General features: G+C 39.9%; 1 protein-coding gene across 1 annotated transcript in view; it reads left to right on the forward strand.

Moving 5' to 3' along the window:
* Window positions 1-14637, forward strand: part of LOC122549894 (ATP-binding cassette sub-family A member 13-like) — a 277518-nt gene that overhangs the window by 125818 nt on the left and 137063 nt on the right. Inside the window, exons 19-23 of the mRNA XM_043690092.2 lie at window positions 1596-1714; window positions 5594-5769; window positions 7411-7487; window positions 12657-12778; window positions 14201-14389. Coding sequence (XP_043546027.2) covers window positions 1596-1714; window positions 5594-5769; window positions 7411-7487; window positions 12657-12778; window positions 14201-14389 — 683 coding nt within the window. The remainder of the gene's footprint in view (window positions 1-1595; window positions 1715-5593; window positions 5770-7410; window positions 7488-12656; window positions 12779-14200; window positions 14390-14637) is intronic.

Here is a 14637-nt window from a genome sequence, read left to right on the forward strand (position 1 = left end):
CTTTCCTGGCTATATCATTGGTGCCAATATGTACCACAATTTCTGGCTGTTCACCCTCCCCCTTCAGAATCTTGTAAACCTGATCAACGCCATCCCAGACCCTGGCATTAGGGAGGCAACATACCTTCCAGGAGTCCCATTCCTGACCACAAAATCTCCTGTCAATCTGTCTAACTATTGAGTCCCCTACCACTCGCGCTTATCTATTTTCCCCCCTTCTCTTCTGAGCCATAGTGCCAGGCTCAGTGCCAGAGACCTGACAACTATGGCTTTCCCTGGTAGGCTGTCCCCACCAGCAGTATCCAAAACAGTATACTTATTGCTGAGGGGAACGGCCATAGGGGATCCCTGCTCTGACCGTCGGTTCCCTTTCCTCCCCCTGACAGTAACCCAGCTGTCCTTATCCTGTGTCTGGGGAGTGACCACCTCCCTGTACATCCTCTCAATTTCCCCCTCAGCCTCCCCGATGATCCGGGTTCCCTAACTCGGTTTTCGAGGAGCTGGAGTTGGGTGCACATCCTGCAGATGTAGTCGACAGAGACATATGAAGTCTCTGCAGGAGGAACATTCTGCAGGAGGAACATCGACTGCCCTAACATCCATATCCCACTACTCTGAAAGCCCGCACAGAACTAAACAAAGGAAGAGAAGAAAAAAAAGAGAAACCTGAAAACTTATCTCGTTTACAGACTCTTAGTAAGGTTAGAGGAGGTGGATGGGATGCCCCGACGCCTGAAGTAAGTGTTTTAAACTGTTAGATTCACCTTCCCAGTAGTCCTTTGCTCCTCCCTCGCACCTCTCGGCAAATGGATGTGTTTTATTTGTTCATGGGATGTAGGTGTCTCTGGCTGGGCTAGCATTTATTGTCTAGAGGGCAGTTAAGAGTCAACCACATTGCGAATGGAGTCACATGTAGGCCAGACCAGGTAAGGATGGCAGATTTCCTTCTTTAAAGGACATAAGTGAACCAGATGGGTTTTTCTGACAATCGACAATGGCTTCATGGTTATCATTCGACTCTTAATTCCAGATTCTTTATTGACTTTATATTCTGCCATCTGCATTTAAACCAGGTCCCCAGAACATTAGCTAAGTTTCTGGACTAATAGGCTAGTGATAATACCACTAGGCCATTGCCTAGGGATTAGAGTAGTTAGGTGATTGAGGCTGCACCAGTCAAAACAGTGGACCAAATGCCTTTTTCTGTAGATCTTTAAGATCAATGACTCCAATTGGCTACTAAAGAGCAAAAAAAAGCCCTAATGGTAGGTGAATTGTCTGATACATTCCTCACCCATTTTAATATGGCAGACAGATCTGGAGAAGGCATTCAGATGGGAAAGCCTTTAATTTTATTTTACCAGTCTATTGCCTCCAAATATGCCAGTAAGGGAGGCATACATTCAGCTTCTGATGTTGATCAGGAAAATCTCTATATCGAGAAATAATTACTTAGAACTTTACTGTTGGTTCTGTTTTTCTATTCGTTGTCCCATATGAGTACTTGCGCAACGACTCAGTAATAAGGAATACATACAAAGAAAACTTAAATAGAACTGTTGCTTTACCAAAATAAACTTTACTTTGTTTTACAGAAAAAGTGTACTTTGTTAATGATATCATGTGTGTACAGAAGAACTGTCGTCAGAATATTTCAGGACACATAATTCATGCTCTGACTGAACTGTTTAATTTGACAACAGATGTCCAACAGGTTAGTCACTTGTCTGTAGTTTTAACATTTTGCCGGATATATTTGTTTATGCAGTTGACTCATTTATAGGTCTAACTGAATTTTCTAGGTAAGAATTTGTTCCTGGCTGTAAGTAATAATATATTTTACTTGTAAACTTCCATCTAATACAAAGGTTTGCACATTTGACATAATTGATTGGGAGAAGTGACAGTTTTAACACAAATTGCCATCAGAACCAACTTTGAGTAATTTTTTTGCCTGCTACTTTAGAGATTTGCCTGCAATTTTCAGTTCAGTTTGTTGGACCCACTTGAAACATGATGGCAGCAGGTTAAAGCTGCAATTATGTGACTTTCAGACAGTTAGGAGAGCTAGCTATTGTTTAAAATGAGCACAAAGACCATAATCTGCAATTTAGAAATGCTGAAAGGGTCTGAATGACTGCAAAAGTTCCATTCTTTGCTGCTATAGAAATGAAAAGAGACATGAGCTAGCATTGGACTTTGTTTCAGTCTTAGTGACAAATCTTTGAAATAACGGAGGAATTATATAAAAAGCTTGAATAAATCAGAGTTGTATCCCTGTTATAAGTGCAGGAAAGAATGCTACAATCTATTTTGCACATTAGATCTCACTGATAAGCAGAGAAACCAAATAGGAGAAATTTTATAGATTTTGAAGACATTCTTTAACCCCAAATTAATGTCACTTTGAATGATAAATGTTCCATGTCAGCGCTCAGAAGTAGAGGGAGACTATTAATAAGTATGTTATGGTGTTAATACATCTAGCTGAATCCTAAGAGTTTGGACAAATGAAAGATGGTCTTAGAGATAAGGTTGTTTTAGGCATAAGAGGTCCTGCTATGAGACCACATCTGCTGAAAAAAGAGAAACCTTCTCTCAAGAAAGCTATTGAGATGTGCAAAAGCTCTAGAGGTTGTCAGTCATTAGCTGGAACAGATTAATGGGAGAACAAATGAGAATTTTCATTTTCCTGAGAGATTTTCCATGCTAAAGAAGAACAACATACAAAATACACAAAAGAAAACTTGTCCAGCATGAGCAAGAGACTGAATCTCTTTGCATGTGTGTCTTTATTTAAAGAGAAAGCCTACAACATTGGTAGCTGGAGAAAAGTTTTCCAATTATTTTGACAAATAATTTTGCATAACACAAAGATCTACAATATGGTTTTTGACTGTTAGAAGGATAATTGTGGAAAAAGATCATTACGGGCAAGTTGTGAAGAACCAGATAAACATTGATGCTTTGTGCAACATCACAAACTTCACACATGTGTGCAGTGACTGATGACATTAACCCAAAAATCAAACCCTTTGAGGGCAAGATTGAGGCTATGTGATGGAATGGCTTACCTCCCAAAAGGACAAAATATTCTTAGATCCCAATGTAACGAGAAGTAAACATTAAGCAAAATCATTTACTTTAACTGAAGCAACAGAGTGTAAGAATGATTCTTCCAGAGATGGAGCAGCCTCAGTAAAAGCCAGATCCCTGATGAGTAGCCAACGACAACATGTATTCATACCTTTAGAAGACCAGCATGATTTGAAGAGTATATATACATGTACAGAGACTGACCAAAGTGAGACCGGGTAGGATGAACTCACAGTTTTGTTTCAGAATAAGAATTTTCTTTGTTCACTATGAATATTGAGTAACTTGGGTAAATTGTAGCTGCAAATGGTAGCCCCATGCAATTTTTCCAATTGAAGGGGTTGTTTAAAGAATTGTAATTGTATAGAGTATAGTAGCTGGCTTGCCATAGCTGTGTAACCAGTACCTCTGATGTATCTTGTTTTTACTTTAATCTGTGGCTGCTGGGAGTGCCTGATAATGAAGGACACCCTCCTAAGGGGCTGCTTACAAACCTGAAAGGTTCTGGAGGGTGGCCTTCCATGAACACAAGACACCCATGCAGCTCCCCAAGCCCACCCCATTCAATTCCTGAGCCCCCATTAATTAGCTCATTTGCAAGCCTTCTTGCTGCACTAGGTTCCATAAAATCCTGCCCTTGGATTCTGAATCTGTGTTAGTGTGGTATATGACCTGTTATTTACCAATTGAACTGAACTCATGCCTTGGAAAACAATCCACTATGTAAAATAAAATAAACTTTGTCTTCTAAAAAGACATTACAAGAATTTTTAAGAAGGAATGGTCTAGATTTAATGCAGTCTGTTGAAACAGGAAGCGGAATGGCTGGACCTACTTAATGGTAGAAGAGGCTTTGCCTCACTCTGCTTGGGTCAGCAAACTTCCCAACATTAATTTGGAGGCTAGAAGGAGCCCATGGAAGAATCACACCAGCTCATGAATGGATTTCAATTAGGCTGCTTATTGAGCTGATAGACTCTATGGTGTCAGAAAATTGTGTCTTTGTATACTTTTCACTGTATCCCTGTACTTCTGCATTTGTGTACACTTGACAGTGAAACCTACTTTTAATTCTAATTATCTCTCTACCCACTAAAATTTGGTGGTGGACTGAATGGGATTAAGTTGGAGTGCCTGCTGAAGGTTGTTAAGCAAACCTAGCTTCCTAGGTGTAGTCCTGCGTTTAAAGGTCATTGATACCCAACTGAGGAACATGGCATTGGGAAGGGGAATGGCTAACGATGGCCATACAGCATGTCCTTGCCTCTGACCTTCAGCTCTCATCTCTGCTCCGTGATATCTTCTTTCTGAATCCTCCCATCCTACTCACACTCATCTCAGTCTCGGGATCCCTTGATGATGAGTCAAAAAGGGTGGTGCTGGAAAAGCAAAGCAGATCAGGCAGCATCTGAGGAGCAGAGGAATTGACATTGAAAGATGGTCTTAGAGATAAGATTGTGGACTCTCCTGCTCCTTGGATGCTACCTGACCTGCTGCCCATTTCCAGTTCCACCCTTTTTGACGCTGATTTTCCAGCATCTGCATTCCTCACTTTCTGCTATCCCTTGATCATGTCTGGTGAAGAGTCTAGTGCATCAACAGTAGCAGCCACAGCTCCAGCAATGGAGAGATCTTGGTCTCTGAATGCCCTACTTCTCTTAAGATCCGTGGCTGACCAGTTAAGATCCGTGGTACTTATCACAGTTGTCCTCTTCTTCCAGACTCCCTAAGCATGGACCCTGGATTTGTATCAGTTTCTTTAAATTGGATACCTGAAAGTTGAATGTCTAGACTCTATATAATCCCTAATTTAAAGAAAAATATTATTGCTCATTCCTTATAGCTACTCCCAATAAGTATCTAAATGAATCAAAGATTAGCTTTATCCCTTTCTGTCACATGTATAAAACTTTGGTTCAGTTGGCAGCGCTTGCACTTTGAAGCAGGAAGTTTAGAGGTTGGGTTTCCTTAGAATTGATGACAAAAATCAAATTAACCTACCAGAGTAATGCTGAGGAAGTGCTGCAGTATAGGAGGTGCCATCATTCAGATGAAATATTAACTAGGGCCGAGGCTGTCCTCTCAGGTAAATGTGAAGGATCTCATGACACTATTTCAAAGAAGAGGAGAGGAATTATCCTGGCACACTTGATGATACTTATCCTTCAATCTACATCACAATAAAACAGATTATCTGGCCAATACCATGCTGAAAATTAGCTGCTTCATTTTCTACAATAATAACCACACTTCAAAGGTACTATAAAATATGTTAAGGACTAGGACTATAAAGTACTTTGGGACATCCTGTGGTGAAATATTTTAAAACATGAAAGTCGGCTAGTTTCTTTCTAGTGTGTGCCTAACATCTATGTTATTAACTGTCTTATTTCAAGGTTCACTTGTTACTATAGCAGAGCTTGAGACAGTGTCAAGATTGTTTTCTGTGAAACAACTAGCACTTTTTTTTGAATAATTACTGATGTTTTCTGTCTAGATCTTCGAAGAAACATTTTTGAAACCAGTCCATGGAAACTGTGAGACCGTTCTTAATAATAGCATACAATTACAAATTGCAAATAAGCAGGCATCGCAAGTAGTTGAACATGCAGTAAGGAACTATCAATGCAGTTGTGAATTGACTTCATTGATGACAGAGCAACTATATGACAGGTAACTTTCAGATCCAATTGTTGTCTCTTGAATAGTTTCAGTTTTGTTCAATCTGCAAAATGGATCATTATTATTATTCCTTGCCCCAACTATCTATACTGTTTCATCAATGTCCTTGTCTCTGTCATAAGGTTAGAGGTTGGGATATTGGCTGGTGATTAAACCATATTCAGTAACTCCTCAGATACTGAAGCGGTACATATCCAACTGCAGGAAGTAATATCCAGGATTGAGCTGATAAATGTCAATTACTATTTGCATGACATGAATGCCAGACAATCCCCAATCAGAGAGAATCCAAACATCATCCTTGATGGAGTATGAGACCTTGATACCTTCAAGCCATACAATGTGATACAGTGACATAAGCCTGTCTCTTAAAGGTACTCTGCATGTTCATTGAGACATAACATAATAGTCCCAGCCCTAGCCACATAATCCCAGCCCCTTGACCTCCAGCTCTCATCCCCAGGCCCACTGCTTTTGGTTACCAGTAACTCTCATCACTTACTAACTCAGCTCACTACCCTCCAACCACATGTTGTTTCTGCCTCACATTTGTTGCTGATAGGCTCACTTTTCCACGATTGGCTAACCCCGTGTAATAAATTTTTGTGTGTGATTTTCAGATTTTGGAGACCAATTCACCCGTCACTCCTGTACATATGCTGGCATGATGGCTCAGTGGTTAGCACGGATGCCTGACAGTGCCATGTTCGATTCCACCTCTGCAACTGTCTGTGTGGAGTTTGCATGTGTCTCTGGTTTCATCCAACTATCCAAAGATGTGCAGGTTAGGTGGATTGGCCATGCTAAATTGCCGAGCAGTGTGAAGGCAAGGTGGATTAGCCAAATTGGGTCAATCAAGGATGAGGGTGTCAAAATTGACATGGCATAGGTAGAATGTGATGGACCATTTTCAAGATGTGCTATTTTTAAAAACCTGTAGCAGTGCAGTCTTTTGTTTATAATGAACATTCAAAGTTTGAAGAGGGTCTCGTCTAATGCGCGGAGTTAGTGATGTGCTCAATGGACCTAATAATCATGAGTTAACTGGATACCTCAGTGTGTTTTCCTTTCTATGGTCAATTCACAAAGAAAGCAACGTTGCTTCTGGGCACATAGGTCTCTTTCCAGCTAGATCTCAACAAGGGAATAAGACATGTTTTGAATGATATATCCTATTAACCGAGGCAGGGGGGGATGCAGGTTTGGCTCCATAAATTCATGAGCAGGGAACATTCAAGAGTGAAAAGTGCATGTCTCCAACAAATGCAGGAAAAACAAGCATCATACCTGGAAGGTCTGAGCCTCGAGGGTAAGTAGAATAAAGAAGAACAAAGAAAGTGTACAGCCCAGGAACAGGGCCTCCGGCCATCCAAGCCTGAGCCAATCCAAATGTACTGTCTAAACCTGTTGGTCAATTCCTAAAATGACTTTCTAAAAAAAATTCCTAAGTGTTGAATCCTTAAGGATGAAAGAGGAATGCAAAGGATAATGGATGGCAGGTCAAGGGGTGAGATGGTTTGAGGCACCAATGTAGTGAGTTCGAACTTCAAAGAACACTTATTGGAAACAATGTATCGCAGAATAATTTTCCGTGTTGACTACAATTTCGCATTTTTAAACTTTATTTCCTAGGTTTGAATTTTCTTCATCAACACTTCATCCAAACAGTACCTTTGTAACTGTACTTGAGAACATTAGAGCATTTAAAGGTAATATTTTCATAACCTTAATTTGGACTACTACTTTGAGAGGATGTATTTAGAAGCTTTGTATTAACTAATGGTTTGAGTTATGTGCAGTGGCAGTGAGGCTAATAAAGTTCTAACAAAGTTAGAATGCAGTATTTGATGATTTGGAGAGTTGCTGCTTGTTTTCTCATGGACTTCACAAGAGCCTGTAGAGGGTGCTACATTTGATCAGTTATGGGTTAGAGCAAGATTAGGTTCAAAAACCTGTGAAAACCTTGTTGGTGACTGTCAACAAGGTGTTCATTTGCAGCTGACTGAAAAATTCGGGCCAGAGTGCTTTTATTTTATTGTGGAAAAGTGAATCTGTAGTAAAAGTCTTCAAGACAATGCAGTAACTGTGATGAAAAGCATTGATTCAGCAATGATTTGGAGATGTCGGTGTTGGACTGGGGTGTACGAAGTTAAAAATCACACAACACCAGGTTATAGTCCAATAGGTTTAATTGGAAGCACTAGCTTTCGGAGCGCTGCTCCTTCATCAGGTGGTTGTGGAGTACACAATTGTAAGACACAGAATTTATAGCAAAAGTTTACAGTGTGATGTAACTGAAATTATACATTGAAAAATGCCTTGATTGTTTAAGGCTCTCTTCTGTTAGAATGACCATTTTTGTTTCACTTCTTTCATATGTAAATCACAACATTTTTTTAAAAAGTTACATTCTCAAGTGAACTTTAACAATTGGTGTCAGCCCAGATAATGTATTGGGTATTAGCATTCCTCTGTGCTGCTGTCTGTGCCATAATGTTGAGACTGATTCTAATCTAAAAAATGAATTAACAGAATCTTAAATGGATTCATGCAGTTTTAGAGCAAAGTACAATGTAACTGTGCAAGTACAAATTCACCCCACAAACTTGTGTGTGTGACGGTGGGAGGAGCGGTGGGGTTGTGAGTGTCTATGAGAGAGAGTGTAGCAGAGTCTGTGAGAGTGAATGCAGCTTCAACATTCTAACAGATGAGAGACCTAACAAACAATCAAGGTATTTTTCAAAGTATAATTTCAGTTACATCACACTGTAAACTTTTGCTATAAATTCTGTGCCTTACAATCTTATACTCCACAACCACCTGATGAAGGAGCAACGCTCCGAAATCTAGTACTTCCCATTAAACCTACTGGACTATAATCTGGTGTTGTGTGATCTTTAACATTGATTCAGCTGACAGGGAAATGTTCAAACATGTTGAAAACAAATAAATTAATGTTGGCATTTAAGATAATTATTTTGGATGATTATTGGACTGTTTCATAATATACTTATAAGCAATTTATAACTAAAGTATGCTTTTGCAAAATGATTAGGTGGTTAATGAAAATATGCTATTAATGCTTGAATATTAACACATAATATTCTGCTGTTTCTTCACTGTTCCTGGGTCAAAATCCTAGACCTCTCTCCCTAACAGCAATATGGGTCAACTTCCATCAAATGAACTGCAGAGGTTCAAGAAGGCAGCTCACCACCTTCACAAGAACATATTAGGGTGGGCAATAAATGCTGGCGCTGCCAGCAACACTTGCATCCTATGAATGAATTAAAATCTAGCTGACAATGTGAAAAATTTGCCTGGTACAGGTGGTACTGCTATAATCCGCATTCTGTCAATGCAAATTTGCTGTAACATGACTGATAAATTATGGACATTGTTTCTAACAGCAAAAATTTTTAAAACATGTGTTGGATGTAATGTGATTACATCATCAACACTTTTAAGAGCGGTTTCTAAAGCACGATTTTTGTACAATGCAGAGTTGCACAAGAATGCAACCATTGTGTTATACAAGCACTGACTAAATATCCTTTCCACAAAAAAGCAGGACAAATTCAATACAGCCAATTACTGCCCATCAGTCCACACTCAATCATCAGTAAGATGTTGAAACTTGTTGTTGATCATGCTAAAGAGTGGTACTGACTCAACTGTAACCTGCTCACTGATACTCAATTAGATTTTGCCAGACACGGCTCAAACCCTGACCTCATTACAGCTTAGGTCTAAACATGGCCAAAAGGGCTGAATATAAGGGGAGGAGTGAGAATAATTGCCCTTGACATCAGTCTGCATTTAACAGAATGGGGAATCTAGAAGAAATGGCATCAATCTGGAATCAATTGAAATCAGCGGGAAAAGTCTTTGCACATTGAAGTCATACTTAACACAAAGGAAGATGATGCGGTTGTTGAAAATCAATCCTGTGAGCCCCAGGGCATCGCTGCAGGAGTTCATCAAGGTAGTATCCTATGCCCAACCAATCTTCCGCTGTTTAATCAATGGCCTTCATAAGACCATAGGAAGTCAGAACAAGAGTAGTTGTTCAGCACCATTCAATAGGATCGTGGCTGATCTAGCATTCCTCATATCCACTTTCCTGCATTTGCCTCATAAACCTTGATTTCTTTTACTGATAAAGAGTGTAACTATCTTGGCCTTAAATACATAGAAGGACTTTCCCTCACAGCTCTCTATGGCAAGGAGTTCCAAAGGCTCTCATTCCTTAGAGAAGAAATTCCTCCTCATCTCAGTCTTAAATTGGCACCCCTTTATTTCTGAGACTATGCCCTGTGGTCCTAGACTCTCCCATGAGAAGAAGCACCAAATTGGTATTTACCATGTCAAGTTGCTTAAGGATCCTATATGTTTCAATGAGATAATCTCTCATTCTTCTAAACTCACTCAGTACAGTCTTTGATCATAAGACAATACCTTCCAATCCTAGGGAATCTTCCCTGAACTGTTTCAGGGAATGATATCTTTCCTTGAATAAGGGGACCAATGATTACATAATGTGCAGGGACATTCGTGATTCCTCAGGTACAGATGCACATGTAGCAAGGTCTGGACACCATTCAGGGTAGGGTAAATAATGGCAGGTAAGATCCATCTCATAGACAAAGACTATCTCCTAAAGGACAATCTAATAATCATCTGTTGACATTCAATGGCATCACCATCAGTGAATTCCCCACTATCAACATATGGGGATTGCCATTGACCAGAAACTGAGCTAGGAATACTTACCAAAAATATAGTGAGTATAAGAATGGGTCAGAGGCTAGGAATTTTTCAACTGAGTAATCTCCTATGAATCCTCAACTCCTGTCCACATCTGCAAGGCATAAGTCAGGAGTGTGATTGAATACTCTCTGCTTACCTGGATAAGTGTAGCTTCAACAAAACTCAAGACGTTTGACGCTATCCAGGGACATAGCAGGGTACTTGACTGGTACCCTATCTAATACATCTGACATTGACTTCTCTACCAAGTCACAGTGTGCATCATCTGCCAATGTAATGCAACATCTCACCAAAGGTCTTCTGATTGCATCTTCCCATGACTTGTACCATCGAGAAGGACAAACCGGCAGATGCAAAGAACACCACTGCCGAGGAGTTCCCTTCAGACCCACACCATTTTAACTAGAAACTATATTGCCATTCCTTCAATATCACTGGGTCAAAATCCTAGAACTTGCTCCCTAACAGCAATGTGTATTTATCTATACCACCTCAACTGCTGTGGTTCACAAAAGTAGCTTACCAACACTTTATCAATGCAGATTCAAGATGGACAATAAATGCTGGCCTAGCCAGTGATGCCCATATAGAGTCATTGAGTCATACAGTTGTACAGCATGGAAACAGACCCTTCGGTCCAACTCGTCCGTGCCGACCAGATATCCCAACCCAATCTAGTCCCACCTGCCAGCATCCGACCCATATCCCTCCAAACCCTTCCTATTCATATACTCATCCAACTGCCTCTTAAATGTTGCAATTGTACCAGCCTCCACCACGTCCTCTGGCAGCTCATTCCATACACGTACCACCCTCTGCGTGAAAATGTTGCCCCATAGGTCTCTTTTATATCTTTCCCCTTTCACCCTAAACCTATGCCCTCTAGTTCTGGACTCCCCAACCCCAGGGAAAAGACTTTGTTTATTTATTCTATCCATGCCCCTCATAATTTTGGAAACCTCTATAACGTCACCCCTCAGCTTCCAACGCTCCAGGGAAAACAGCCCCAGCCTGTTCAGCCTCTCCCTATAGCTCAAGTGTTCCAACCTGGTAACATCCTTGTAAATCTTTTCTGAACCCTTTCATGTTTCACAACATCTTTCCGATAGGAAGGAGATCAGAATTGCACACAATATTCCAACAGGGGCCTAACCAATGTCCTGTACAGCCGCAATATGACCTCCCAACTCCTGTACTCAATACTCTGACCAATAAAGGAAAGCATACCAAATGCCTTCTTCACTATCCTATCTACCTGCGACTCCACTTTCAAGGAGCTATGAACCTGCACTCCAAGGTCTCTTTGTTCAGCAACGCTCCCTAGGACCTTACCATCAAGAGTATATGTCCTGCTAAGATTTGCTTTCCCAAATGCAGCACCTTACATTTATCTGAATTAAACTCCATCTGCCACTTCTCAGCCCATTGGCCCATCTGGTCAAGTTCTTGTTGTAATCTGAGGTAACCAGATTTATGTACTTGGTATTTAAGAGATAAATGGCCATTTATTTTATGATTTCATTGAATTTATAGGGAAGGTTTTATGGCACAGTGCCTCTGAGCCAAAATCTCTTGTGCAAATCCCAGTTCAGAGAGTGGTGGCCAAAGATAGCACATATAAGGCCAAAGTGTATTCATTTGTTAATCCTTCCAGAAGAAGCCAGTGGAAGATGGTAAGAAGGAAAGGGATTCTTGGTCTGCCATGTGGTGATCTATGTACTGATAAGGCCTCGGAGACTAATAGTTCAAGGCTATAAAGTGCCTGTCAAAGTGTACATTGCCATGGCAACCCATCTCTTTGGGGAATTGGTTGGCTCAGTTGGCTGGATAGTCAGTGTTGATCACATTGATACCTCCAGCATGTGGTGCAATCTCAATTCCAGCTGGAATGGTTTAGGGACTTGTCTCTTTGGTCTACCCATGGGGAAGGTTGTGACAGTATTTGTTAATCTTCCTTCAAGCAGGAACCTGAAGAAAATTGAACTTAGAACATGGTTCTAGTTCCATCCTGCAGCATCATTTTACTATATGTCTATTATTTGCATGACTTATGCAACCTTTAATTTTGTATAAGGCTTGTTCATTTTGCATTTGATTATTTTTAATAGGTTTACCAATAGAGAGCTGTGTGCAAAACATCACAATTTTAAAAATCCACTTGCAGCAAATCAATGACCTCTCACCTGAAGCAATTGATGTGTTAATGACAGCAAACCTGACTGTCTCAAAGGTAACTTTGGAAGTTGCTAGATTGGATTCATCTGCTTTTTTCAAACCTGAAGTAACTGGTTAAGGTAGTTTGGGTATCAATTCTTATAAAATGAGAAGAAAACTGTCATATTTCTAAATAACATGCTGCAAAATTACATTGAATCAACATGAACATGTTAAGCATGAACTACTTCACAAAGCACCACTGCATAAAAATTATCATCATTTCCTCTATGGAAATTTTTAAAGGTAGCATTGAAACCATTGTTCAAGTAGTGTGAAACTTTCACTATTACAATGAGCAATTTTGGTTTTATGCTTGTAAAGTTTAACAGGTTACAAGAATTATTTGATATTTAGCAATTTGTATAAATCCTCATTATGCTTTATTTTCAAACACATGGAGGCTCAGACAACCTGAATCAAATGATTGAAGGTAGAATCTCAGCAATTTCAGACTGCTTTCTTGTATCATTTTTGAACTTTGCAACATTAATTGGATTTTATAAACATGACAGGGGTCTCACCCAGAGGTTGGAAAATCTGTGTTTACTTCTTTTTGAGAGGCTCAACAGAACTTTGGGGTAATCAGCTACTTAGCTGTATAGTGTTGTCCCTCCCACTTGATTAAGCCACCCAAGGTATACTCTCCAGTACAGTAATGGTACCAGGAGATGTGATCACCGCCAGTACTACTTTCTGGCCTGTAGGTAGTTTTGGTGATGGATACCTAGATTGAAGTGAGTGTTTGAAGGATGGTGATCGCAAATAGGAGGTCAGTAATGAGATTGAGAAAGAGGGTTGAAAGCAAGGTTTAGATTTAACAGGATCCTTTCAAGTCCAGCGACCCTTCTTCAGAACCGTTCAGTTCTGTTAACATTGTAACTTCTTCACAGAAAACTCTGAGATGGTTCTGTTTCAAACTACAAACTTAGAGACATACAGTTCATGAGTTAGTGACCAAGAGAAAGTAAAGTACGAACTCCTTTAAACTGTGATAAAACTAACTGGATTTCTCTGCTGGCTCAATGTCAAAGTGAACACTTTATCCCTACTGATTGGTAAATTAGATGAAAAAATGGTGCAAAATCAACTGAGAATCAAGAGTCAAAGGCTCAATGTTACTATATATTTACAGATTCAGCTGTAGTTCTGAGATTAAGTAATGAAAGATTCCGGTAATATCTGAGAGTCCAGGATTATATCTAAATTTTGAGAATGGAAATCGGTAGCATTTTCTGGTGCTTTTCAACATGTGATGATTTAACAATCCTTATGCTGCAATCCTTAGTACTAATTCCATGACACATTGAGAATGATAAAGGTAATGTGTTGGAGGAGAAAGTGAGGTAATGTGTTGTTAACATCATTTTGTTTTGTATTTCTCAGTTATATTATCATTAATGTCAAATCCAAGGCTGAACCTTGTTTCTTTTTACAGTTAATTCGTGGCCTTATTATCACAGCAGACAGGTGTGATGAGGAAAGCCTGGATCTGATGCTGTCAATTTCAGACAATGCAAGCATTTCATCTCTGACTACCGAACTGTGTGCTTTAACTCCTTTGCAAACTTATAAACTTATTTTGACAATCAGCCAGCACATTGATTTTAGATGCTTCGCTTATAAGGTAAAGCAAAAAACATTTTTGTTTATGTTTTCTGTTCTTCCAGTCACTCTGTCTCTCTTTCACCATCTTTGTGCAGGAATTGTGAGCTGGCTCAATTTCGTCTTGATTCTTTATACAGTAGAGGGCATTGGAGGCTTCTCCCTGACTGATCTGCTGGTTTGGGCAGGGTAACTGATAGAACATGGGAAACCAGGAAGTCAGGGCTTCTAACTTGCCTGATGTGGAGTTTTAACTTCGCAGTGTATATG

Source organism: Chiloscyllium plagiosum, unplaced genomic scaffold, assembly GCF_037043375.1.
Source record: "Chiloscyllium plagiosum isolate Xiang-an unplaced genomic scaffold, Cpla_swu_hap1 HiC_scaffold_5, whole genome shotgun sequence".
NCBI classification, from domain to species: Eukaryota; Metazoa; Chordata; class Chondrichthyes; order Orectolobiformes; family Hemiscylliidae; genus Chiloscyllium; species Chiloscyllium plagiosum.